Below are 27,564 nucleotides of genomic sequence, written 5' to 3'. Positions count from 1 at the left end.
CACATTCCCCTTATGCAAGTGCTCTAAATTCTTTAAAATGGGGCCAAAACCTGTCTCCACTCCCGACAGAGCAGCAAGTGCATCTCCAAGGCTCCTGCTGTATCTCTTCTTTGGAGATGTCATTTATTATTAAACTTTAATGATAATCACTTATATTTATAGCTCTTTTTCCATTTACAAAGCTCTTTTCTATCCATTATCTCTTTTAATCCTCCCAGCATCTGTGAGGAGGAAGTATGTTTTTCTCAACTTCATAAATGAAGAAAATAAGACTCTCAAGAGTAGTATCAGAACTGGAGGAGCCGAGGCAGGAGAATTGCTACAATTGGAGGCCAGCCTGGGCTGCAGAGTAAAACCCTGACTAAAAACAACACCAACAACAAAAAGCCTGGGGAGGGGAGCACTGTAATCCTAGCATCTGTGAGGCGAGGCGGGAGGATCCAGATGAGTTCAACACAAACCTGAGCTACTTGTCTCAATCTTCCTCTCACGCCTCTCCTCCCCTGAAAATGAGCTGTTCGTCTCCTGAGCTGCACACATCATAGGTGGCAGAATTTAGCCTCAAATTCTGCACTTTTAGTTCTGATGTGTCAGAGTGGCTCATGTATTCGGACATCCTTCTGTTAAAAACAGACAACAAACGAAAGATGCTGAAGCTGGTCAACGCATGCCCACAGTGCCAGTGGAGGCAGAAGAATCAGAAGTTTGAAGTCATCCTCCTTACTCTGTGAGTCTGGGGCCAAGCTGGGTTACAGGAGACCCAGTTTCAGCACATAACCAGATCAATATATAAGCTCCTTGTATCTCTTTTGCAGGAATGTAGATGAATTATTTAAGACTATTTAGATCAGAAACAACAACAGAGAAATCGGCTTAAGCAGACACTGGCTTGATCACCCCAGGATCAAGCAAGAGCTGAGTGAGGAGGGCTCTATGGGGCCAATAGGGTCACAGGAGTCAGAAGGGGTGTGAACAGAACTTCACAGAGAGCTTCTGCTCTACAGAGGAAAACCAGTGGACCTTTTGATGTCCTTTTGTCCTAGACCACCTAACTTGGCTCAGCAGGCTAGGAAAAGAGCAGTTTATGACAAAGTGCTGACTGGAGTAAGGAAATTGTTTGGGAAACATCCAAATGGAAGCTGGAAGCATGCACAGCAAGATACCTGGAGATGCTATGAGACCAACCCTCCTGTCCTGCCCTTCCTACACCTCCCCTCTCCCTAGAGAACCTGGGAACACCGCCTGTCTATTTCATGTGTGCGATTGTCTCCCATGCCCCGAGCTGGAGTGCCACACTTCGGGGACCTCATCCCTGCTTATTAGATGGATGAGTAAGTTCATGAGTCAGGTTGACAAAGTATGTCAACTTTCTTCCTCAGCTCCTGTCCCCATCTGTAGAGTAAGATGTAAGGGAAGGAGATTTCTTGCCCTGTGCCTCCTGCTCATGATTCTGGGACCTCAGGATATTTGGCAGGTGGAAAGGAAGCCTTCTTCAAAGAGAGAGTAGAAACAAGTCAAATTCATGGCCCATACTCTGGCCCTGGGGAAGGTGAATTCACATGGACCTGAGGTCTCAAATTGTAAAATTTCATAGCACGTTCTCCCTTTACAATTTCCTGTTTCTTAAAGAGATGTTAAAAAGAAAAATAACCCCTCCCTGTCTATTACCACCATTTCTTAAAAGTTAGAATTTTAATCTGGGATGAAACTCTGTTGGTAGAATGCTCTCCTAGCATGTATGAAGCCCCAAGTTTGATCCACAGCACTGCACAAACCAAGTATGTTGGTGCATGCCTATAATCTCAGCACTTGGAGACGGAAGCAGGAGGATTATTGCAAGCTCACTCTAAGATACTGAGTTACACACACACACACACACACACACATATATATATACACACACACACACACACTGTCTCTCTCTCACACACATATCTTTAAAGTGGACATAATTTGTTCACTTTACAGATGGGGAAACAGGTTCAAAGAGCTCAAATTCAAGGTCACAATCAATGTTAGTTTGTCTGGGTTCCAAAGGCCCAACATCAGTGTCCTTGGAGGCTTTCTTTGCCCTAATCACCAGGCTTGACTTTGAGGATTTTTTGTTTAGTTCTTCATGATGTGCAAACATCATGGCATGCATGGTTTGGGCACTGGGGAGGGTGTAGAGAGGAAAAACCAAACTTCCCCATCCCGTTTCTCTCTTGTTTTTGGTACTCAGCCTGAGTCCTGCTCCCTGGCCAGACCTCCTTGTGTTGTGGGCCAAGGAATCCCCAAGGCTGGCTGGTATGGGGTGTTAACAGTTTAGGAGTTTCCCTCTCCCAGGGGGGTGTTGACAGTTTCCTAGGAAACTCTGGAAACCTTCACCGCCTCCAAGACGCAAAAGCGTGGAAGCAGAATGGAGAGACTAGAGATATTGTCATAGGTGGTAGGTGGTAAGCTGGAATCAAGAGATTGAGTTCAACGCCTATCAAATAATCCTCGTTCAGGGCCCTTCCCCCATTCCCCATTCCCACAAGCTTTGTGGGGAGCCAGAGCCCCTCAACTCAGGCTCGCAGAAGGGAGTCCCGGCAGTCGGGTCTGTGGTCGGGGTGGGAGTGGGGTGTGTGGTTCTGGCTGAGGGACTTTAGGGTCATCGTGCCTGACTTTCCCTCTGGCTGCCAAGACCTGGGGCGTCCCTCCCCCCTCTCTCGTTCCACTCTGCTCAGTTTTTTACGCCCGCGCGGGAGCGCGCCCCGGCTGCGCCGCGCCAGTGCACGGGAGCGCGCTCCTTGGCGCGGGAGCGCGCCCCGGGGAGAGCCCGAGCAAGATGGAGGCCGCGCAGAGGACGCCGCCTGGGCCGAGGCATCCACTGCCTGGAGCACCGAGCCCCGGCGCTTGAGCCCTGCCGGTCCCGGATCAGCGGCCCTGACCCGGCCCAGGTTGGTCCTCCCGCTTCCCTTCTCCGCAGCTGCAGCCTCTGCGCGCGTCCGGCCTGGGCGCAGGGTAGCCACCCCCCAAGCTTCGGCCCTACCGGGGCCCTGCCTCTCCCCCGCACCCCGGCACGGCCCCTGCCCGCTGCCCACCCCTCCAGGCCCAGACTGCTACCTGGCCTCGGGTCCCTTGTCCCCTTGGCCTGGAAAGCCACTGGCCCTGGCCCTGGCCCGCCAATCCTGGACTGCCCCCCCCCCCGCAGCCGACATTCAGCCCCGGGTTCTAAGGAGCACCCCCCACTCTCCAGTACGAGAGCAGACCCAGCACTGTCAGTCCCTGATTCCACACTAGCCTTATCCCGATTCCAGCACTTAGCCCTGGTTACAAATTTTTGTCCCCTAGCTGGCCCTAGTGTAACCTTCCTCATGCCCTCAGTACCAGCCCCTGACAACCTCTTCTCCCCTTCCTTATAGAGCTCTATCAGCATCCAGATCCCCTTGAGACACCCAGTCCCAAACCCGCTACCCCAATAACAGCTCCAATATGCCCTTCGCAGATCCCTCCATCAGGTGCCTGTTAATGCTCCGGTATTGATCTCCATCTTTCATTACATCTCCCCATGGCCCCCTCCTATCCAAGCACCAGTTCCCAAGCTCCCTCTCCAACTCCCCCACCAGCACTTTCTGGTATCTCCCTACTTCCAGCTCCCATATCCTCATCTCAGCCCCCCAACTTTCCCATGGCCCCTTTCCTAGGCCCCCAATAAGAAACCTTGGCTAGTATTTCAAGTCGCCGCCCCAACACTGTCATGACCCCCTCCTAGCTCCCCTGTCAGCCCCCAGGTCCCCAGCTCCGCCCCAGGCCCCGCCCTTGCGAGTTCCTTGACTCAGGGCTGCTTCTCGCGTGCGTCCCCAGCTCCCGCCCCGCAGCCCGGTGGTCCGGTGGTCCGTCCTGGGCCGGCGGCCCCCCACCAGCAGCTGCCGCCGGCCCCGCCCCCGGGCACCATGCTGCCCTCGCAGGAGGCCTCCAAGCTCTACCATGAGCACTACATGCGGAACTCGCGGGCCATCGGCGTGCTGTGGGCCATCTTCACCATCTGCTTCGCCATCATCAACGTGGTGGTCTTCATTCAGCCCTACTGGGTAGGAGACAGCGTGAGCACTCCCAAGCCTGGCTACTTCGGCCTCTTCCACTACTGCGTGGGCAGCGGGCTAGCGGGCCGCGAGCTCACCTGCCGGGGCTCTTTCACCGACTTCAGCACCATCCCGTCCAGCGCCTTCAAGGCGGCCGCCTTCTTCGTGTTGCTTTCCATGGTGCTGATTCTCGGCTGCATCACCTGCTTCGCTCTTTTCTTCTTCTGCAACACCGCCACTGTCTACAAGATCTGCGCCTGGATGCAGCTCTTGGCAGGTAGGGGAGGAGTGGGTGCGGGACCCTCGGCAAAGATGCTGGAGTCGGGAGCTCTTTCTTGGAAGAGTCAGAGCTAGATTCTTCTCTGTGTTGAGACACTCAGTGGTCAACCCTCAGCAGCTATTAGGGAGAACATTCAACAACCTTAGGGCAGGGACAAATCCTTGGAAATGGTATTTGAGTCTGTCTGCTTGAAAGCATAGGGGCTTGGTCAGCTGATGGGTTAGCGTTATGTTCGTGTTTCGGGGGTCTCTGTTAGCTGTCTTTTAGGAAAAAGATTCCTCCCCCCTGAATGAGAGCTTACTGTAAGTGTTGTCAATCTCTGTTATGATGGGGCAGGGCCGGGGGCATGAATTGGGGACTCAAGAACTGTGGCTTGAACCTTTAACTGGCTGGCATTATTGACTTTTTTGAGGTTTGGTTTCCTCATCTGTGAAATGGTGCAGAGAAGAAATGAGGGGGGCTTTGGTACATTTTAAAGTCCTGCCCTGAGAGGTGGGAGGCTATCTGTGGAAAGTTTGCAACATGAGCCTCTGGAGAAAAAGAATGTCCCCTTCACTATGACAGAAGGGTTCTGCGTTGAATTCAGTTTTGACGAGTTCCTTGAAGTCTCTGAACTGTTTGACTGGCACAGCCATCTTTCCCTAAGGAAAGGCCTTTTGGGAGAAAGATATGCTGAGACAGTTTCCCCTGATCCATTAGAGTCCTGTGTCCCCGCCCACTCTTCGATCTCAGTCACATTTTGAAAACTCAGCAACCTGGGCATTTGCCTAATTGCAGGAAAGGAGAAGAAAGTTGGGAGGGCAAAGAGGAGCCTAGGGATGGCAGGGTGGGGAAAGAAAATGGATGGAAGCCAGGGAAAGGTTTAGAGCCTCTCAGGGATGGGGAAGAAGAGGAGATTTGGTAACCGTGCATTAGAGATGGTACTTCACAGTAAGCTCTTTGGAATATTCAACAAGTGTTCAGCCCTTCAAAAGAGGCCCCCAAAGGAAAGGTGATAGCAACTTGCTGGCAATGCCACCTCAGGAAGCATAGTAGGGATTTGGCTCTGCAGTGTGGTGTGTATTCACTTGAGCCTTCCCATTGGAAAGAAATAACCATCTTTTCAAGGAGGAGTGTGAGTTTTCAAAACAGTTTGAAGTCACTCAAGGTCAAGTGTTAAAGTGACCAAATTAAGACTTGTCACTTGGGTGGAAGGCCAGGGTGAGGTCAAGGTCATGAAGCTAGTTTTACAAATGTAGAGAGGAATTCCTGCTCCTACTGGGAGATGTCTAATATCTGAAAAGGACTGGTTAGGGGAAGGTACTATGTACTCAGATATGGACATTCTTTTTTTTTTAAAGATGTGTTTTTGTTTTTACTTATGTGTATGTGTGTATATGGTAGAGATCATGGTGTGCACTCAAAGGCAGTTGACTGTGGAAGCCAGAAGATGGCATTGGATCCTCTGGAGTTGGTGTTACAGGTAGTTGTGAACTGTGAAGACTGGGAACTGAACTCTGTCCCTCTGTAGAAGCAGATAGCATCCTTAACCACTGAGTGGTCTTTCCAGTGCTCAGATGTAGAGACCCATCTTAATGTGACTCTTTAAGAACCTTGGAAAAGAACAGAGAAAGCAAAATGAAGGAAATGGGGATGCTGTTCCACCTTTTCCAATAGGGCCCAGAGATGACATGAGCATTTTCATTGCATTTTCCCTTGAAGGCAAGCTGGAAAGACTATGTGCTCAGCTTGAACCCCAATTCATCAACTTTAATTTGGAGTCTGCAGATGGGTTCCTGACCTCTTGACCCTCAAATTCTCTGTGATCCATATGGGATTTCATCTTGGGATTTGATGGACAATTCAACAGTGCAATCACTGAAATTTGGCAATCTTAGAGATCACCACCTTGAAATGTCCCCTTCATTTCTCTCTGTTTCAGAGAGGCAACTGACCACTGACATGTGAGAGACTTACTCAAAGTCACATCACTGACATGGGAGTAAACTCAGTCTATGGCCACTTTTTTTTTTTTTAATGACTCCTGGTTCAGCACATTTTTCTTTCCCTGAGAGCCAAGGGGGCAGTTGGCAGAGTTGATTGCATTTTGCTCAGAGATTTCTGAGTTCTCTAGATAAGTGACTGATTCTTATTGCTTAATAAAGGAGCACTAGGAAATGGGCCAATCATCAGTTAAACATGTCTCAGCCTACAGTCTTTTTACTTTTTAAAGACAGTAATTTGTTTGTTTGTGTGTGTGTGTGTGTGTGTGTGTGTGTGTATTCATGCATGTGCTTTCCACACACATTCATGTGTGTAATTATGCATGCATAGGGTTCTTTCCATCTCATGGAGCTTCAGATGGGAGCTGCATTTGTTAGGTTTGGTGGCAAGTGCTTTTATCCATTGAGCCACCTTTTCAGTTTTAATCTCAGTTTTCCCATCTGGGACTGAGGACTGTCACTTGGTTGGTTTGGAGTGTACTTTTCAGCCATAGAGCTCCTGTAGACAACTCTTTTGGAGACCACCCCACTCAAAAAGTGAGCTGTCAGTCATGCCCAGAGTGACAGTGCAGAAACAAAGCCTTGTTTGTCATATAGGAATTAGAGCACTTGTCACTTGATTCTTCTCTCTTTGGACAACACCCCCCTCCCAGAATTTTGAAGAACACCTTCTTATTGACAAAATACAGAGATATGAGATGTCTCTTCCTTCCTTTCTTCCTCTTTTTTTTTTTTTTCCCTGAGACAGGGTCTTACTTCTTAACCTAGACTATCCTGGAACTCACTATGTAAAACAGGCTGGCCTCAAACTCTCAGAGACCTGTCTGTCTTGACTTCCAAGTGCTTGGATTAAAGACATGAGTCACGATGGCCAGCTATATTTTGTTTTTATTTCTCACCTGTTATGTGATCATTCTGTGCTCAATGCTACAATGCTGGGGGTCACAGTCACTGTGAGACACCATGATTGAGGCAACTTATAAAAGAAAACACTTAACTGAGGGCTGGCTTACAGTTTCAGAGGTTAGTTCATTTTCATCATGGTGGCAGGCATGGTGCTGGAGAAGGAGTGAAAGCTACACCCTGATCCGTAGGCAGAGAGACAGAGACGGAGCCTGGCATGGGCTTTTGAAACTTCAAAGCCCATCCCCAATGACACTCTTCCCCCAACAAAGGCCTCACCTCCTAATTCTTCTAATCCTTTGAAACAGTGTCACTCTCTGGACTAAACATTCAAATGTATGAGCCTGTGGGGGTCATTCTTATTCAGACCACTAGAATGGGGTACACAGGCCATCCTTGACTGTATTAGTGTTGCATTGACAAATCAAAACTCAGACTTCCTCTTGGATTAGCTTGACTAAGATTAAGTCAAAATTAGAATTCTCCATGTCTTCTACCTGTGGTTACTGACCAGTCTATTGTCAGTTGTGTGTGTCTGATCTGTCTGTTCCTGTTGTTATTGCCTGTATCTGTCCTGTGTCTCAGTGTGTGCCTGAATCTGTGCCTGTGTGTGTCTTTCCCAAAGGACTTTGCACAGAAAACATGGTATGGGGAAGAAATGAGAAATTCTTTACAGAAATCTTAACAGGATTTTAGAAGGGAAGAAATTGCTTTACTGACCCTAGCTCATTCAACAGTGTAAGTAGCTGCTCAAGAATAGCATTCAACAGTGCAAGCACATCTAGTCAACCTGTATCCACAGGTGGCTTCCAATTATCATATAAGGTTGCCATCTACCTGTTGGCTGCTATCAGCAAATGATACATATATGCATGCATGCATGCATACATACATACAGTATTGTGGGTCAGGAGCACATAAACATACACAGTTTAAGATTAAAGTGATGTATTAGCTTAGGTTATAAAAGGTATTTGCACAGGAAATCCAAGACATAGTAAGGTTAGTTACATTGTTCTCTTAAAGGCAGTTTAACCATAAACCTAAGAACACAGTAGGACAGCAGGTTAAGTAGATAGTCTTAAATAATCTCAAGGAATATTATTAACTCAACTGCAAGGTCCGGAAAAATATTCAGCCCCATTGGAATCCAGAGATATTTTCCGAAAAATGTGTTACCATGTCTGACCCCAAGGATCTTAAGCCTATGGAATCAATCCCTGCTCTCAGGAAGCTTGCTGTCTACTTGGGTCATGATATTGGTCAGCAGCCTTGGAGCAATGGACAATATAAACTCAGCTCACACAATCATAAATAAAATGCAATAAAGAGCATGATTTGAAAATTGAGAATTTCTGGCTTCAGGGTGGACCTGGATGCTTAGGTGATGTCTGAGGCACCCACCTCTATCTCTTGGTTCTTCTGTGCTGGTTCATTTTAAGCCTACTCCTTCTTAAAGGTAAGAAACAATGCTACCAGCAGCTCTGACTTTACCTAGCTCAAGCTTAGCAATGACTGTGGAAAGTGAATGCCAACAGCCAGGCATGGTAGTACACATCTTTAATCCCAACACTTAAGAGGCAGAAGCAAAGGTAGTAGGATCTCTGTGCGTTCAAGGCCAGCCTGGCTACACAGTGAGTTCTAGGACAGCCAGGACTATATAGAGAAACCCTGTCTCAGAAAAGCAAAAACTAAACAAAAACAAAAAGAATTATGCCAGTAAAATTTCCAGAGCTGAATCCTATCAGCCCAACTTCTGCCAGGTTGATGCTTCCTCATGAATCATGGTGACTTTGTCTAAGACTCATATCTGTGCATCCTGCAACCAACACCACAATGACCAGTAATGAGAAAGGTGAGTCCCCGCAGAGACTGTAAAAGAGGGACCATGAGTAAGATGACCAAAGACATTATTCCCAACCCCTGGGGATTCTGGTGTGTGCTGAGCTGTAAATGGTATAGATACCAGGGCTGCAGTCAAGGCTGGTTGTGGCTTAGCCGGAAATCCAGGCTGGAGATGGATAGTGTTGGCAGGTGCGAGGTGTGGGCGAGTGCATTCTGAACAGAGAAGGCCGTGGATAGAGAGGCACATCTGACTTGAGTGTGAGCAAGAGGAGATTCAGGATGGACTGTGGAGACCCCAGAATGCTGGGCCGGGGACTTGGGACTTTAATCAGTGGACAACTAGAAGTTTTTGTGACTGTTAGAACTACTTTAAAAAATATGTTAGCTTTGAGTGGTGGCCCAGGACTGTAATCTCTGATCAAGGTCAGCCTGGTCTTCATTGTGAGTGGGAAGCCAATGTGGGCTATGTGAGATCATGTTTCAGAACAAAAAATATTAGCATATCCTGAGACATTACCCTACACTAGAGCATGTGCTAAAAAGCCATTTGTCCCAGGTCATAGACGTGCTGGGTCATGGAGCTGTTATTGTGACTCAGTCCTTCTACCTGAAGTCAGAGGACAACTTCATGGAGATGATTCTTCTTCTACCCTTGCATGGCTTCTGGAGACTGAATTCTGTTCAGGAGTTGGGAAAAGTGCTCTTCCCTACAGAGCAGTTTCACCGGCCCAGGTCTATACTAGATATTTTCATCCTGTTTGTGTTGTTCCACCCATTTTCTGTCACAATGACTTGTCCAATTTCATACTTTTGTACAGAGGGGGAGCTGAGTCTTGGTATGAGTCCAAGTGAATCCAGAACCTTCAGTTGCTGAACTGGAGCAAGGAAAATGAATCCGCAGGTGATGAGTTAGAGCTCCTTGTAGTACAGTGTTAGAAGTGGGGCTGAGAATAGTCACAGGAAAGAGGAGACCCAAGCCCAGGCCTGGCTGAGTAGGAGGGGAGCTACTGTGAGGTCTTAGTCCGGTGGGTGGCACATCCTAGTACCTGAGAGGCTCAGGCAAGAGGGTGATGAGTTGGAGGGCAGTTTGGGATACAATAGTGAAACCCTATCTAAACAAAAACAGAAGAATCAGAACTCTGTGACTGTCTGCCTGTCATGCACAAGGCCTTGAGTTCAACACCCCAGTGCCTCAGATTTAACAGAATAAAGGACTTAGGGGATACTTCCCATCTGGGTGGTCTTGGATAAGTGGATTTGTCTCCGAATCTGGTTCCTCATCTGCAAAACAGTTATGATTGTACCTGATTCCAAGGATGATAGAAATGTGTGAAATGATGACTCTCCCCCCCTTTCTCTTTTCTTCCTTCCTTCTTTCTTTCTTTCCTTCCTTCCTTCTTTTTTTTTCCAAGGCAGGGTTTCTCTGTATGGCTCTGGCTGTCCTGGAACTCGCTCTGTATACCAGGCTGGCCTCACACACATAGAGACCCACTTGCCTCTGCCTCCCAAGTGCTGGGATTAAAGACATGTGTCACCACTGCCCAGCCTTCTAAATTTTTTTTACTTTTTTGTTGGGGTGGGGGACTGTAGGGAGCAATGGTTTTTAATGTGGCTCCCAGTGTGCAGCAGGCACTTTTGACAGTCTGGGGAAAGCCATGTGTGGAGACTCTGATGCTGAGTTTGACCTCGCTGCAATGACCATGAGACCGACAGTAGAAGTGGATGAGATCGGCTTGCCTAACTCCCTCATTTTATGAATGAAGAAAGAGGCCCAGAGAGAACCAATAGATGAATGGTCACAGACATGGGAAACTAGGCCTCCCTTCCATCCCCAGAAAGAAGATGAGCCTGGGCCTGGTTCTGGTTCACCCAGTCATGAATGTGTGCACATGCCAAGCTTCACATGGTGTGCAGAGACGGCAGGGGAGGTGGAAGCAGAGTGCCAGCTAGTACCATGCGAGGGTAGCAGCTTCTAGCCATGTCTATCACTGGCGTCTCAGGCTTGTGATCGGAGGTCATAGGAGTTGCATAACAGAAACTCAAGGCATGCACTCATGTCCCTTATGGAATCCTTGGACTTTGGTTCAGGTTGTCTTTGGGAATGAATGATTTAATTATTTAGATAGGATCTTACTATGTTTGTATTTAACTTGTAGTGATCCTCCCGTCTCAGCCTCTCTAGTGGTGGGAATCCAGGCCCAATGTGACCAGATCTGGATAGGTTTTTAGTTTTCTCTATACAGTAAGATTTAGTTGTCTAGTTACATTGAATCTGTATTGATACATTAACATTTAGCAGTGTCTGGTTACATTGCTAGGACATCTAGTACATGGAAGGCATTCTCTCCTCTCTCTTTCTCCTCTCTCCCTTCCACTCTCTTCCCTGGCTTCCTTCATGTTTGTCTCCCTCCTATTCCCCCTCACTCTTTCACATTGACTGACCCTTTACTGAAGACTTCTTGTGTGCGTCACTGTGCTGGGCTCTGGGAATGCTGGGTAACAGATCTTGCTCAGCATCTAAGAGCCCGAAACAGGAAAGGGGTCTTGGAGCCTATCACACACACACATACACAAAGTGACTGGATCACAGAAGTGCCCTAAGGTGTCCAAAGAGAGTGTCCCACAGCTAAGGCAGAATACTCCTCATACACATAATGTACTAAATAAAGAGATAAAAACAATTATTTCATTCTAGAAAAGTTGGGTGATCATCACCCAGTGTTCCACACCACATGACCAGCCCCTTAGGAGCCTGCAGTCAGAGCTTGAGCTATTGTGGTTGCTCTGTCCCCCAACACGGGGGAGCTGTACCCCCATTCTATAAACCAAAATGAAATTTCCACCACAAATTATGCCCCCCCAGGACTTTCATCGACTGTTTGGAAAACTTAACACACTCACTTAGTGGAGAACCTGTACAGTAAGGTGGACACAAGGTCACATGCCCCTTCTTCTCACAATTTGTTTTTTCTGCCAGAGGCAACCATTTGTTGAGTGCCTTTTCTGGAGAATTCCATAAATGTACAAGCAAAGGCAAACTTAAAAAAAAAAAAGTATGTCTAGCAGGTATTAATTGCTGCTTAACAAATTACTCCACAAGACAGAAACAGAATTGGGGCCAGGTTAGGTGCCTCTGTGGGTAGTGGCTCTTGCTGCCACCAAGCTTGGGGACCTGAGTTCAAACCCAGGAAACCACAGAGAGGAAGGAGAGAAAGGATTCCCTCAAGTCATCCTCTGGTCCCATAACTTCCATGTGTATGGTGGCATGCACATCCCCTCTACCCCACTCCCAGTTAAATACATTTCTGGTCTCTGGGTCCCAGAAATCAGAGCAGAGTAGCTGGAGTGGGGTAGTTAGGGTAGTTGTACCTGAGCATCCTTTGTGATGTTATAAATACACAGTGAAATGAGAGAACCAATTCTTCAAGTTGTCCTCTGACTTCCACACATGTACTGTGTTGTAAGCACTACACACACATACACACACACACACACACACACACACACACACACACACACACACACTTGAAAAAACAACTAAACTATAGTCAACCCTTTATAGGCAGGGCGTAGTGGAGAACAACTTTACTTACAACACTCAAGAGACAAAGGCAAGTGGATCTCTGTAAATCAGGGGCTAGCCTGATTTACAGAATATGTAATATATAGTAAGACTCTCTTAAAATAAGTAAATAAGCCATCCTAGAGCCTTCACCCAGTAGCTGATGGAAGCAGAAGCAGTGATCTATATCTCAGCACTGAGCTGAACTCCTGGAACCCAGTTGTAGAGAAGATGGAGTGATGAACAAAGGGGTCAAAACCATGCTGGAGAAACCCACAGAAACAGCTGACTTGAGTAAGTAGGAGCTCATGGACCCCAGTCTGACAGCTGGGAACCAGCATTGGACAGAACCGGACCCTCTGAACGTGGGTGTCAGTTGGGAGACCAGGAAAGTCTATGAGACCTCTGGCAGTGGAACCAGTATTTATCCCTAGTGCACAAATGGACTTTGGGAACCCATTCCTTATGGAGGGATACTCTCTCAGACTAGATACATGGGGGAGGTCCTAGGTTCTGGCCCAAATGATGTGACAGACTTTGATGATCCCTCATGGGAAGCCTTATCCTCCCTGGGGAGTGAATAGGGGGTGAGATGGGGGATGGTGGGGGGTATGGGAGGGCAATAGGGAGATGGAACTGGGATCAGTATGTAAAATAAGATTCTTTTTAATTTAAATAAAAAGTAAGTAAGTAAATGCTAGCTCATTTTGATCAGAGTTACAGATTTTGTTCTGTCTTTATCTTTTGGCTTTGTCTGTAGATTCCTCCCAAGGTGAGATTTTTTTTTTGTTGTTGTTAACATAAGTGAAATGTTGATGCCTCCTTTCAGCTTCCAGGTTTAGTGTTATTATTAGAGAGGCCCTGAAGTATTTAAATTGCTCTGGGATTAAAGCAGTTGATAATGATAAATCACATGGAATAGGAAGAAAGGGACAAAGATGAAAGCAAAAAGCTTTCAGAAAATAATAACCCAGCCATGTAGTGGTGGTACACACTCTTAATCCCACCACTTGGGAGGCAGAGACAGGAGACCTGAGTTCGTGGCCAGCCTGCTCTACGGAATGAGTTCCAGGGCAGCCAAGGCTACACAGAGAAACCCTGTCTCAAAAATAAAAAAGGAAGGGAGGGAGAGAGGGAGGGAGGGAAGGAGGGAGGAAGGGAGGGAGGGAGGGAGAAAGAGAGGGAGGGGGGAAAAGAAGGAAGGAAGGAAGGAAACAGCACAGCCTTTGTCCACTGCTACCCCCATTCCATCCCAGCTCACATCTGATAGCTTCTCCTGTGCTTAAGTGACATAGTTTAAGTCTCGGGCCAGGAGGCTGTGCTCAACATATAGTAGGTGCCTAATAAGTACCTACTGCTTTGTTGTTGTTTTGTTTTTAGTTCTTTTCTTTCTTTCTTCCTTCCTTCCTTTCTTTCTTTCTTTCTTTCTTCCTTTCTTTCTTCCTTCCTTTCTTTCTTCCTTCCTTCCTTCCTTCCTTCCTTCCTTTCTTTCTTTCTTTCTGAAACAGCATCTTGCTATGACTGGACTGAAACTTGTGGCAATCCTCCTGTCTTAGCCTTTCAAGTGCTGGGAGTATAGGCATGAGCCACCACACACCCACAAGTGTCCTGTTGAGTGGATGAGTGAATGATGACATCTAAGTCCTCACTCTGCCACCCACTCCTTGAGGGAGCAGATACCTGGTCTGAATTCTGATTATATATCAATTACGAGTCCTTAGGGATCTCACATCATTTCTGAGCTTTCGTTCATATAAAATGGGCAGATTCATAGCATCTTAGTTGGCTTAGCACTGCAGAAACAGGATATTACATGGGTAAATTTGTAATGAACAGAAGTTTATTCATTTTGGCGTGTTAAGACAGACTTTTGCTATGTTGTCCAGTCTGGCCACAAATTCCTGGGCATCCTCCTGAGTTCTTGGATCATGAAGCATGAACTAAAATACCTAGTTATGTTTGTATATTTTTATTTGTTCATTTGTTTATTTATAGACAATCTCACGTAGCCTGGGCTGTCTTCAGACTCATTGTGTAGCTGAGGGTAGCTTTGGACTCATGCTTTTCCTGCTAGTGAAATTCCCTTCAAGTTCTAGGATTACAGGTCTGTGCTACCATGCCTGATTAACAAGAATTTCCCTCCTTCTGTTTTCCTGGAGATCATGGCTGTATCTCATAAGAAACCATTTTTGAAAAGATTTATTATAAATTCAGTATTCTGCCTGCATGTATGTCTGCATACCAGAAAGGGCACCAGATCTCATTATAGATGGTTGTGAGCTACCATGAGGTTGCTGGAAATTTAACTCAGGACCTTTAGAAGAGCATCCTGTGTTCTTAACCTCTGAGCAATCTCTCCAGCCCAAGAAACCATTTTTAAAATTGTGTATGTGGGGAAAAATGTGTATGGTGCTAGGGATTGATCCCAGAGTCTCACACATGTTAGGCAAGCATGCTCTACCACTGAGCTATGTGCCCAGCTGGTTAAGGATTCTTGAGGCTTAGAAGTACAAGGCTAAGGGGCTGGCATCTGGTAAGGGCTTGCTTGCTGCTCTATAACATGCAGAAGGCATTTCAGGGCTGGGAGCAGAAGGGAGTGAATTCCTCTATGGGGATCAACACCTGTGGTAAAGGCCTGAACACCTTTGAAAGGTCCCCCTGTCAACATTGCAGATCAATTTTGTAATCCATGGATCCTGGGGAAACATGTTTAAACTGTAACAAATAGTCAAGCACTCTGTGGAGCCATTGGAAGGTTGTTGTGGACACAGTGTGCTCACTGGCTAGGTAAATGCTGGTGATATTTTAATGATTGTTGTGTGACCATGGCAAGTCATTTTTGCCCCAAAAGCTCTGTCTGTGCTAGAAGAGGGAAGGGGAAGTGAAAGTTAGAAGGGGTTTGAAGGAGGAGCTTTGCAAGAACCTTAGGCATTCAGCCTTGGAGGTTGGGTCTTACTACAGGCCATGGCAATCACTTTTGGAAGTGGGAGTAAGCAGGGCCAGGCATAGGCTTAGGAGGATGGCTGCAGCATCGCAGGCATCCGTGGTTGGGAAGGTGCATTGTGTGGAGGCTTCCTGGGAGGCAGAGAGCTGAGGTGAATGTGAAAGTGGTTGTCCTGGCAAGATGCCAGGCTGCAGAAGCGGGAGGAGCCCATTTGGGAGACCACTGGGTTTGTTTGTGGGCGGAGGGTAAAGCAGGTGCCTCCTTGTGGGTGGCTGAGTCTCTGAAGTAGCATTCAGAGAGATGCAGCAGGAGGGCCATGTTTGTGGCGGAGGAGGATGAGCTCCTCTGGGGGGGAGGGTGTGCAAGAGGGAGAGCCCAATGATGGCTGGATGTTTAGGTCTGGAGTCACGGGAAAGGTCCGTTGTGGAGCCGAAGGTCTGTGCGAACAAAATTGCCCTGGGACAAGGAGAGGAAGAAGAAGAGGGACCATCTTGGGACACCATCCATCAAAGGACAGGCAGCAGAGAAGCCTGTAAAGGAGGCTAAGAGGAATTTGAGCAATAGAGGACAAGTAGCAAGTGAGAAGCTGAGGAAGATGCATAGAGGAAGACTGTGCCTGAAGGGAGGCGCCAGCATCACCTGGAATGTGGTGAGCACGGCCCAGGCTTTTCTGTCTCAGTGCTGGTGACTGAACCCTGGGCCAGTGGATGGACGGCAAGTATATCTTCCATCCTGGAGGCTTGTACTGCATGAACTCATCCTTCAAAACAAAGAAGAAAAGAAGCACAGTGGGCACAGTGACATTTGCCTGTCATCTCTGCTACTCCGAGGACTGAAATGGGAATATCATGACTTCAAAACAAGGAAAAACTGAGGAACTTTCTTTGTAGTAGCCCTGTCTTACAAAGAGCTGCGTGTGTGTGTGTGTGCGTGTGTGCGTGCGTGCGTGTGTGTGTGTGTGGTGTAAAAACTAAAGATAACTTTAAGCGTCATTTCTCAGGAGCTATCCATGTATTTTTTTTTGAGACCAGTTATCTCACTGGGACTAGGGGGGGATCTCCAATTAGCCTAGGCTAGCTCACCAGAGAGCCCCAGGAATCTGCCTATCTCCAGTTCTCCTGGAGCTTGGATTGCAAATACAACACTACCAGGCTTTGTTTGTTTTTTTGAGATAGGACTTCTCTGTGTATCCCTGCTTGTTCTGGAACTTGCTTTTGTAGACCAGGCTGGCCTTGAACTCAGAGATTAACGTTCCTCTGCCTCCTAAGTGCTGGGATTAAAGGCATGTGCCACCACTGCCTGGCTTAGGCTTTAAAAAAAAAGATTCATTTTTATTATTTTATTTATAAAATAAAAATAAGTGAACCTTTTGAAAAGAATCAGCGACAAGGGCAACACATGGGAAAGAATGGTAAACACAGTAGGGATGAGTCTAACAACATTGGCAATCATGCTGGGTGTCAATTAAAACCATCATTAGAATGGGTGAAAAACACATGACCACCTGTGTGGATTGTCTATGGAGAAACCCACTTCAACTATAAAGAAAGAATTATCAGTAAGTAGATGAAATGGGCTTGGTCTTGCATGTCTGTATTAACAACAGTTAGGAAGTAGAAGCAATGGAGTTAGGAGTTCAAGGCTACACTTGGCTACATAGTGAGTCTGAGGCTAGCCTGGGCTATATGTGACCCTGTTTTAAAACACAACAATGATGAAAAGAGAAGAAGTCCAACTGCCAGAAATCACTCAGAACATGACTGACTCAGCAATATCATTGGTCAGTTGATCCAGTAGCTGGCTGGAGGCTAGTGCAGTCAACAGCCACAGGATCCCGTTTTTCTCAAGCTCCCTGGAACACTAACCAGTGCTAGAGGTTGAACCTGGGGACTTGCACTTGTTAAGAAATTCTACCACTGAGCTATATGCTTAGTCTAAGAAAAAAAAATTTAAGCCAGTAATTTAAGCCTCTATGCCAAGAAACTAGAAACAGATTAGTAAATTGAATTAGTAATATATAGTGTCAAGGACACACTATAATTCATATAACAAGTTCCTTTGTAATAGATGTGTGCATACCTGTGTTAAAAATGACAGTGTGGTCAACCCATTGTATGCACCTTTTTCTGTACATTTCCAGGGGAGAGGTATGTATAGAAGTGGGAGGAAGAGAAAGGGTCAAAGAGAAAAAATTTCTAGCCTCTCTTGCAGCTAGATGTGGCTTCAAGAAAACAACTATATTGATTTAGGAGTAAGCACATTTGAAGGAGTGAACACTATATAAACAATGGGATGTCTCTACATTGCAGTTGATGTTGGTAACCACTCAGTCTATGTTGTGGCCTTGGGAAGTAGATGCCACCATTCTATGATTACAAAACTGAGGTTCAGAGAGGTGAAGGGACTTCTCCAGTGACATATAATTAAAAGTTTCCCTCTTACTATGTAAAAATGATAGTAAGTTAGAAAGATCATTGTTATATATGCCAGAACTAGTGTGTGTGTGTGTGTGTGTGTGTGTGTGTGTGTGTGTGTGCATGTGTGCACACGTGCCCACAGAGGCTAGAGGAAGGCATTCAATTCAGAGCTGGAGTTATAGACAGTTGTAAACATCCAATGTGGGCTCTGGGAACCAAACTCAGGTCCTCTGAAAAGGCAGCAAGCACTCTTAACTGCTGAGCCATCTCTCCAGCCCTCATTCTAGACTCTCAGGTAAAACAAATGTCCAAGAGTTAGGCAGCCCAGAACCAGCCCAGCAGCATCTGGAGTTGCTAGTGACCTTCACTGTCTGCTCCACCACTCCTAGAATGTGACCCTTATCTGAATGATTGCAACATCCCTTCCCCTTATGTTTCTATTCCATGCTTCAGGGTGGAGGAAAGCATGAAGAAAAAGGAACAAGAAGTATAGCCAAGGGGCTGGAGAGGAAGCTCAATGGCTAAGAGCACTGGCTGCTCTTGCAGAGGACCTGGGTTCAGTTCCCAGCACCCACATGGCAGCTCACAACCATCTGTAATTCCAGTTCCAGGGAATCTAATGGCCTCTTCTGACCTCTAAGGATATTGCATAGAATGGTGCACATACATACATGTAGGCAAAACATACATTTACATTAAAATAATTAATTAAAAGATTAAAGTGCACTTGGGAGGCAGAGGCAGGTGGATCTCTATGAGTTCGAGACCAGCCTGGACTACATAGCAAGCTCCAGGACAGCCAGTGCTACACAGAGAAAAAACAAATAAACAAAAATAATAATTTTAAATGAGTCTGTCCAAAGATAAGCATGAAGTCCCTATCTGGGCCTGAATGCAGGCTTCCCAGCTGTGTGTCATTCAAGAAGAGACTGAGTTCCTCCCAGCCTTAGTTCCCTTACCTCTAAGTGAGGGTGATGTTTTTGTTGACCTCATAGATTAAAAAAAAAAAAAAAACTATTATCGTGTGCACCCACGATGTGTACATGTGGACACACATGTCACAGACTTTGCAGGTCAGAGAGCAACTTTGTGGAGTCAGTTTCTTCTTCTTTTCTTCTCCTTCTCCACCTCCTTCTTCTTTTCTTCGTTGTTGTTTTGTTTTATGAGACAGGGTTCCTCTGTAGCGTTAGAGCCTGTCCTGGAGCTCACTCTGTAGGCCAGGATGATCTTGAACTTATAGAGATCCACCTGCCTCTGCCTCCCGAGTGCTGAGACTAAAGGCGTGCGCCACCACCGAGCTTCCTCTTCTGTCTTGGGTTCTGGGGATCAATCTTAGGTCATCAGGCACGCACAGTAAGTGCCTTTACCTGTGGAACCATCTCGAAGCCCCTTCATTTTTTTTTATAGGATTAAATGAGAGGTTGGAAAATATAGGAGTTTAGCAACTTTAGCATATAGTTAAATGCTCACTGCTATTTATTTACCTTTGGACACAGGTCTTGCTATGTCATCTAGGCTAGCCTCATATTCATAACCCTCCCTCATTGTCCCCAGTACTGGGATTATAAGTGTGGGCCCTCATACCAATATTCAATTGCTACTGTTAAAAACAGCTCATTATTACTATTTATTACTGTTGTTGTTATTGTTGTTACAGTACTGAGCACTGAACTCAGGGCCTTTTGCAAGCACTTTACCATTGAGCTATCCTCCATGCAGATATTCTCAATCTTAATTTGTCATAATGCCTCCTGGCTGCCTGCAGCACAAGATTCCAGTAGACTGTAGGGTCAATGAATGGGAGTACTGTATCCCAGGACCCCCATCTCTACACCAGTGGTTTTCAGTAAGCAATCATTGCTCTCGGGATGCTGGCCAATGTTTGGAGGGATTTTTAAAACAACAGTATGTATTTTTCCCTAAGGTCTGGTGGGTGGAAGCCAGGGATGAAGCTAAGCATCCAGGGTGGACAGGGCAGTCCCTGCCATGAAGTTTCTAGGCTGAAGGTAGAGAACTCTTGCGGTACACTCTGCCCTGCCCCTGGGGACAAGCCCAGGTCGAGAACTCTTATAGCATGCTGTATCCTGCACTTGGTTATCAGACTCTGAGGAGCTGGCATTTCAGCCAGCTCCTGACTTCCAGAAGAGACCACGGTCTCACCTTCATCCCACAGGTGGGTACGCCTGCATTGTCTCTGCCATGCCATCCCCAGAAGGTTGAGAGCCTTGGGTGAGGCTAACCTATTCCAGTCACTTCTCTTCCTCCAGACTCAAGAAAACCCATCTCAGCCTGGCCTCTCTCTCTCTCTCTCTCTCTCTCTCTCTCTCTCTCTCTCTCTCTCTCTCTCTCTCTCTCTCTCAAAAGATTTATTTATTATGTATACAATGTTCTGCCTGCATGTATGCCTGCAATCAGATCTCATTATAAATGGTTGTGAACCACCATATGGTTGCTGGGAATTGAACTCAGAACCTCTGGAAGAGCAGCCAGTGCTCTTAACTTCTGAGCCATCTCTCCAGCCCCTCAGCCTGGGCTTTTTCAAGTGGTTTAACTTCTTGTTCTCTCCCATTTCTTGAGAAGCCTCTGAGGCCTCAAAGCCACCATCTGATGCTCTCCCGAGCCAAGGAGGCAGGGAGGTTGTCTCAGCATCCTCCTGTTGCTCCTGATGCTCTGACCTCTGCTCCCAGTCTGTTTCCTTTGAGACAGCCCTTCACATATATGACAATCAGTGAGATGAGCTGATGTTATACTTCCCTTCATGATGAAGACAGACATCATGCCTGCCAGTGTCTATGACCTAGTGCTGCTGTGGGCCTGGTGTGTGGTCAAGGATCTCAGAAATGTATTTGTGAAGTATTCAAAAGGAGAGAAAGGACAGAGAGAGGTAGAGGGAGAGAGAGAAGGGTGAGGGAATGAGATAGAAGAAAAAAGAAGAAATAGAAAGGTCAAATGTTAACTAAAAGAAGGAAAGGAGAGTTGAAGCTCAGACTTGAGCACAATAGGGAGGAATGGGGGAGAAAGGGAAGGAAAAGATGGAGACAAAGGCAGAAGAAAAGAGGGAATTAGAGGGACTGGCTGAGAGAAATGAGAGAGAAGTGTGTGTGAGACAGAGACAGAGAGGGAGAGAGGGAGAGAAACAGAGAGAGGGGGAAGGGAGAGAGAGAGAGAGAGAGAGAGAGAGAGAGAGAGAGAGGAACTGGAAAGCATAGGGAAGAAAATCTCAGTGAGGTCTCAGTGCCCGCGTTGGGAAGGGGGAGGAAGCTGGAGCCCTGGGATACAGGAGCGGTTTCCATGGAGACGAGGATGCACCAGGAGCAAGCAAAAACAGACTACAGTGAGGCCAGCCACTCTGGCACCTAGGGAGAGGAGGGCTGGGAAGCAGCTGAAGGGATGGTGTGTACGTTTGTCCCCTGCCAGTTTCTAACCGCACCCCTGCCTTTTGCTGGAGTGGCTGAGCCCAAGGATGGAGAGACAAATCAAGGGCATGTAGGAAGACAGACATTAAAGTCTCCTCCCCTTCTTCCTTCTCTTTTTCCTCCTCTTATCCTCCTCCCTCCATATCAATGATAGAGCACCCAAGGGCTTAGTCCCATGCCTACGTTTTGGTTTCGACAATATCTAACACTAGAATTTGAATGCCATGGGGGGGGGGCTGAAGCCTTCATGGTTAAGCTCCAGCTCCCATTGCCTGCCCCACCCCCAACCCCAGTCTGTACTTGAGTCTCTATCTGTGTGCCAAACTGTATCTTCAGACTGTTTGATTCTCTAGCTTTCCTGGCTTGGTTCTGTCACAGAGCAGGACATTTCTCTTATGTCCATAGAGGTGGGAGGAGGGGTTACTGTCTTGGAGAGTGAAGGCAGCTCTAGTACAATGAGAGATTGATGACCATGTTGTTGGGGACATTACCTCAGACATGGAGATGGCTGTGGGATGGAATCCAAGTTACAGAACTCTGGGGAGGGAGGGGCCTGGAGCTTAGGAGGCGCTCCCTTGTAATGGGAAGGACTCTCAAAGCTCTTGTCCCTCCCACTGTGGGGACTGGATGGACCACATATTGTGACAGAACTGAGAACAGCCATACCTTGTCATCTAATATTGGGCCTGGAGGAGTCAAGGGTCACACAAGCTCTGTGCAAGCTGCAGACCCCTGGTGGAAATGAGCAGACCAAGTCTTCCCAGTTGCCCACTGAGCTTGAAGCCTCTGATTGGCCTGCTATGGGGCCTGTGCCACTCTCATAGTCAACCTAAGGAATTCCAAAGGAATTCAGGGAGATGATTGGTTCGACTTGCCCCACCCCTCCCAGACTAGGCTGGTGATTGGAGAGAGCTTGGTAGATTAACCCAAGTGGGTGGATTGGAGAGCTATTTAACAGGACCATCTTGACCCACCCTTTCTGCTTTTATCTGTCTCACCTCACCTGAAACCTATTACATTATTTCCTTATTTGTGTATTTATTTTTTTGCAGTGACTAGGGTTTGTGTTTTGTTTTGTTTTTGAGATGGTGTCATGTTGGCCAAACTGATTTTGTAACTGTGTAGCTAACGATGGCCCTGAGTTATTTTATTTTATGTGTATGAATGTTTTGCCTGCACGTATATTATGTGCACCACATGTGTGCAGTTCCTACAGAGGCCAGAAGAGGGTGTCAGATCTCCTGGAATCCATGTAATAGACTTGCTAACTGCCAAGTCGGTGCTGGGAGATGAACCCAGATGCTCTGCAAGAGCAGCCAGTGTTTGTTATGACTAATTTTGATATCAACTGCTAACATTCTATGGGAGTTACTTTGCAGAGCACTTTGAAGCTCCCTGCCATCTTTACAGTCATTTGATGATACTCTTAACCACCCCCCATTTTACAGATTTGGAAATAAGCACAAGATAAAGGAATTGGTGCTCACAAATCTTGCAGAGTTGGGCCAGCATTTGAGTTCTTAACACTGTACTGCAGCCCTCTTCTCTCCTACCCAAGCTCCAAGAGACACAGATCCAAGTGCCTCCCTGAGCTCTGCTCTAGTTCCCAGCACACAGTAGGCCCTCCGCAATGAATGGCCTGGTTGGCATCTCGCTAAATGTCTCGAAAGCACCATGGTCCTCATTCTACAGAAGGAACTAGCCAGGTACCTCACACCTCCCAGTCACAGCTGGAGGGAGAGAAACTATGGAAGACTCACTGTCACTCTTTGCTGTGTGCCTAGCATCTTTGAACGAATGCAAAGTGATTGTCAATGAACCACTGTTGAAGAAATAACAAAAAAAAAAAAAAAAAAAAAAAAAAAAGCCAAACCAAAGCCAAAATCTTAAAAACTAAAGTGATGAGGTTGGGTGACAATAAAAGGAACCAGAGGATGTCAGTGGTTGTAGTAAGGCTGGGTAAGGCAGGAGGGGTCGAGGGCCGCAGTTTCTGTTTCTTCAGGTCAATGTCTATCTCCCAATGATTAAAAAGTAGTTACCAAGGGTTCAGATTGCTAGATGGGGCTGGGGGAATTCTCAGGACTCAGCCCCACCCCCCTCCTCCATTCTAGGGAGTAATAATGCCTTCCTTCTCTTTCTTCCTGACCCGACTTCGGTGTGGGCCCGCTCCATGCCCAGCCCTGTGCCTCGTCTTGGGCTGCATGATCTTCCCTGATGGCTGGGATGCCGAGACTATCCGGGACATGTGCGGGGCCAAGACGGGGAAGTACTCCCTGGGGGACTGTTCAGTGCGCTGGGCGTACATTCTGGCCATCATCGGAATCCTCAATGCGCTCATCCTGTCTTTCCTTGCCTTCGTGCTGGGCAACCGGCAGACCGACCTGCTGCAGGAGGAGCTCAAACAGGAGAACAAAGGTAAGCGCCTATGCCTGAGGACAAGGAAGGCCTGGTTGGTGTAGTGGCAGGTCAATGTACACAGAATTCTAAAAGCGAAGCAAAAATTACACCCAGGGAGCTGGAGAGACGGCTTGGCTGTTAAGAGCATTGGCTGCTCTTCCAGAGGAGCTGGGCTGATTCCCACCCACATGAGGCCACATAATCGTCTTTAACTCCAGTTCCAGGGCATCCAATGCCCTCTTCTGGCCTCCTCTGGCACTGCACACATGGTGCACATACTCAAGCAAAAACACTAATACACTTAAAAAAAATTGAAACGATTTAAAAGGGTACACAGAGGAGCCATTAAGATGGCTCAACAGGCACTTGCTACCAAGCTTAATGACCTGAGTTTGATCCCCAGGAAGAGAACCCACATGGGGGGAGGAGAATCTGGAAAATTGTCCTCTAGCTTATACATACCCCCCACACACTCACAGCTGTGGAGTCAGGGAATAGAGGTGGCTGAAAACACAGAGGGAAAAAGCTCAGAAGTGACAGAGCATGGTGTTTATTAAGCCCTAAACCAAGCAAAACTAAGGAATGTATAGCTTAAACGAAATTTAAAAATGGAGATAGGGTCTAACTCTATACCAGGCTGACTTGAAACTAACAGCTCCTCCTGCCTCAGTCTCCTAAGTACTTGGATTGCAGGTGTGGGCCACCATTCCCAACGTGGTTTTTGTTGTTGTTTAGATAGAGACAGCATCACACATAGTTCAAGCTGGCCTTCCACTCAGTATATAACTAAGATAACTTTATTATTCCTGACTGTAATCTTCAAGTGTTCAGGTTACAGGCTTGTACCAACACACCAGGTTTAATATATATTTAAGTTATTATTTAGTATTAAAATATATTATTTAAAATAATGTATTATTAAACAAATGAAATATTAAGTATTGTATACAATATTTAATAATTCATTAACATTTAATATTTATGATATATTTTATATTTGTATAATACAATGCATTTGTGATATATTTAATAATGTATAAAACAATATATTCAGATTATAATAAATTTATTTATTAAAAACAAAGGAAGTGGTTAAAAGCCCTTGAAGTTCTTACAGAGCTCTTGAGTTTGTTTCCCAGCAGCCATGTTGGGCAGCTTATAACTGCTTGTGACTCCATCCCCTGAGGAGCCAAAGCTCCCTTCTGGCTGACGTGGTTATTTGTTTGAACACATGTGGCTTACACTAACACATGCATGCACATAAATACAAAACTAACAATAACCTTTAAAAAGGAATGATAAATACATAATGTAGGGGTGGTTATTGGATTGGGTCTGAAGGGGAGGAATCTGGACATGAGATCAGAGCTTGTAATATATGCAAATTACAACAGCTACAGTTTTGACATGAACTAGTGTTCATTCACAAATTATTACACTATGCTGCATAATTGGTATATTCCATATTGTCTATATCAATGACAGTAAACTACAATAAAGAAACAATTTAGGGCCATTGAGATGGACTGCTTTGAAGACTCATGACCTAAGTTTGATGTCCAGAACTGCACTCTGACCTCCACACGCCCTCACTTTCACACACAAACATAAATAATAAAATTCATTCAATTAAAAAAAGAAAAAAGAAAAAAGAAAAAAGAAAAAAGAAAAAAGAAATGGGCTGGAGAGATGGCTCAGTGGTTAAGATGGCTCAGTGGCTGGCTGTTCTTCCAAAGGACCCAGGTTCAATTCCCGGCACTCACATGATAGTTCACAACTGTCTGTAACTCCAGGGCATCTGGCATGTTCACACAGCTGTACATACAAGCAAAACTCAATGGTTCTCTTGAGGCTGGAGTAGGAGGATCATGAGTTCAAGGCCATCCTGAGCCACACACACAGGTGTAAGTGTCTTCTTGGGGTTTCCAGACGTGAAATATAATGACAGTGCCAGATAATCAAGGGCTGAAGCCAAGCAGGGTCTTCTGACCTGGTGTTTGCCTATCCCTAGTGCTAGAGAGATGTGACAGTGTGTGTGTGTGTGTGTGTGTGTGTGTGTGTGTGTATGGGCACACAGTCCTTAGACTGAGATCCACAGTAGTAGTTTCCACAGTCAGACCTATGTTGAGGTTTTCCACTCATTAGTGTTTTCTTGGAGTTTTGGCTCACCATACAATGGGATTAAATGAGGCAATGCATATAACCGTGTATCGACTCATCTGGCAGGAACCCATTGTTGTGCTTGGATTCTTGGCTGGTAAACACAGATTGTAATGGGAGCAGGCTAAGCCTAGAAATTACCTCGAGTTTCAGTTTCCCACACTTCATGCACAGGGTGATAAGAACAGATCCGACTCCCAGAACTGTCATGTGAGGGGAAAGTTTGTGCCTGCAAAGTGGCCAGCAGGAGCTGGCACTTGGCTCAAAGTCATCAGCTCTCACAGGCCTCTGCAGGCAGGCATTACCACCACTGTTTTACAGATGAGAATACAAGTCCCGTGGATGGGCGCAGAGAGCTGGGGAGCGTACCCAAAGCCCTCTAAATGCAGTCAGGACCTGAATGAAGGTTCAAGTCCAGAGCCAAAGCTCTTCCCCCACACTTACACGACCTGTCTCAGCCCAGCCAGGCCAGGACTTTCCTGTCCCCTTTTCATTACCGTAGGACACTCTGCTAATCTGACCTTTAAAACTCCAACAGATCCCTCCCAATGGGTCGGTTCTTCAGTCTTGGTTTGAGGTCAGAACCTGCCCCCCTGGTGGCCATTTCCAAAAGGGCAAGAACAAGCCTGTTTGTTGCCTCTCTGAAGCTCCCTGGGTATGGATGGATATAACCAGCAGTGAATGGTCCACCCAGTGTCTCTCTCCTGACTCCAGATGATTCTCTCACAAGTTCATTTACTTTAAAGACATGGCCTTGCAGGGTAGACTAGAATACCCTAGAACTCACTGTCCCCAAACCTGTGGCAAGCCACTACAACTCATCTTAAACATGGGAAGCCAATCATGGTGGTGTACACCTGTAATCTCCATAATCTGGAGGCAGAGGCAGGAGAATCAGGAAGTCAAGGCTAGCCTCTGCTACCTTGTAAGCTCAAAGGCAGTGTGAGCTATAAAAGACCCTGTCTTTAAAACTCCCCCCCCCCCAATGTTATGGAAAGTAATATGCTTCCTTCAATGTCAAACAATCTCCATCCTTCACTTGTGGGTAAAGGTGAACTTTATAGTTCAATTCTGAGCCAAAGTAAAAACAAAACGAAGCCACTACCATTTGCTATGTGCCAAGTGCTTGCATCTCCTTTGACCCTTCAAAGTGACCCTGTGAATTAGAAGGCTGAATGGTGTGTTCAAGGCTGGCCTGCCAGCCAACAACTTGGTTGTAGTCATTTCCTGCCCACTACTGTCTTGGGGGGTGGCTGAGGGGGCAGCTGTGACAGTCTCTAACATTCTCTCTCTCTCTCTCCCTCCCTCCCTCTCTTCCTTAGATTTTGTGGGTACTACAGTAAGTTCTGTGTTGCGGCCAGGAGGAGATGTCTCAGGATGGGGAGTCCTGCCATGCCCTGTTGCTCATACACAGGGACCTTGAAAGCCAGGATTGTAGCCCAGGAGTTGGCCCGACCTCAGCATATTCTGTCTGCTGCCCTCTCCTTCTTGTGGTCAAGCTCCAGACCCCAATCTCTGACAGACTGCACACAACTCCAGGCTTTGAAGAGAGGCGGGAGCTGGGTGGCAGCCTGGCAGAAGGCAGGGGCCCTGAGATCCCTCGAGAGCTTGT

At 46.6% G+C, this 27,564-nt stretch overlaps 1 protein-coding gene across 1 annotated transcript; it reads left to right on the top strand.

Annotated features, from left to right (window-relative positions):
* Nucleotides 1-2,740: 2,740 nt before the first annotated feature.
* Lhfpl4 (LHFPL tetraspan subfamily member 4) lies at nucleotides 2,741-27,564 on the top strand. The gene is made up of 4 exons (XM_051203732.1): nucleotides 2,741-2,921; nucleotides 3,829-4,323; nucleotides 23,574-23,810; nucleotides 27,275-27,564. The coding sequence occupies exons 2-4, from the start codon at nucleotides 3,918-3,920 to the stop codon at nucleotides 27,373-27,375; spliced, it is 744 nt and encodes a 247-aa protein (XP_051059689.1). The 5' UTR covers nucleotides 2,741-2,921; nucleotides 3,829-3,917; the 3' UTR covers nucleotides 27,376-27,564.

The sequence above is a fragment of the Phodopus roborovskii genome, unplaced genomic scaffold, assembly GCF_943737965.1.
Source record: "Phodopus roborovskii unplaced genomic scaffold, PHOROB, whole genome shotgun sequence".
Taxonomy (NCBI): Eukaryota; Metazoa; Chordata; class Mammalia; order Rodentia; family Cricetidae; genus Phodopus; species Phodopus roborovskii.
This window is presented reverse-complemented; position numbering and strand designations above follow the sequence as displayed.

Bases quoted from the DNA above. Each gene is read 5' to 3' on its own strand.
- Lhfpl4 (XM_051203732.1), top strand. From the start codon at position 3,918: ATGCTGCCCTCGCAGGAGGCCTCCAAGCTCTACCATGAGCACTACATG. The intron at 4,324-23,573 runs GTAGGGGAGGAG...CTCCATGCCCAG, and splicing joins CTGGATGCAGCTCTTGGCAG to CCCTGTGCCTCGTCTTGGGC. The intron at 23,811-27,274 runs GTAAGCGCCTAT...TCTCTTCCTTAG, and splicing joins GCTCAAACAGGAGAACAAAG to ATTTTGTGGGTACTACAGTA.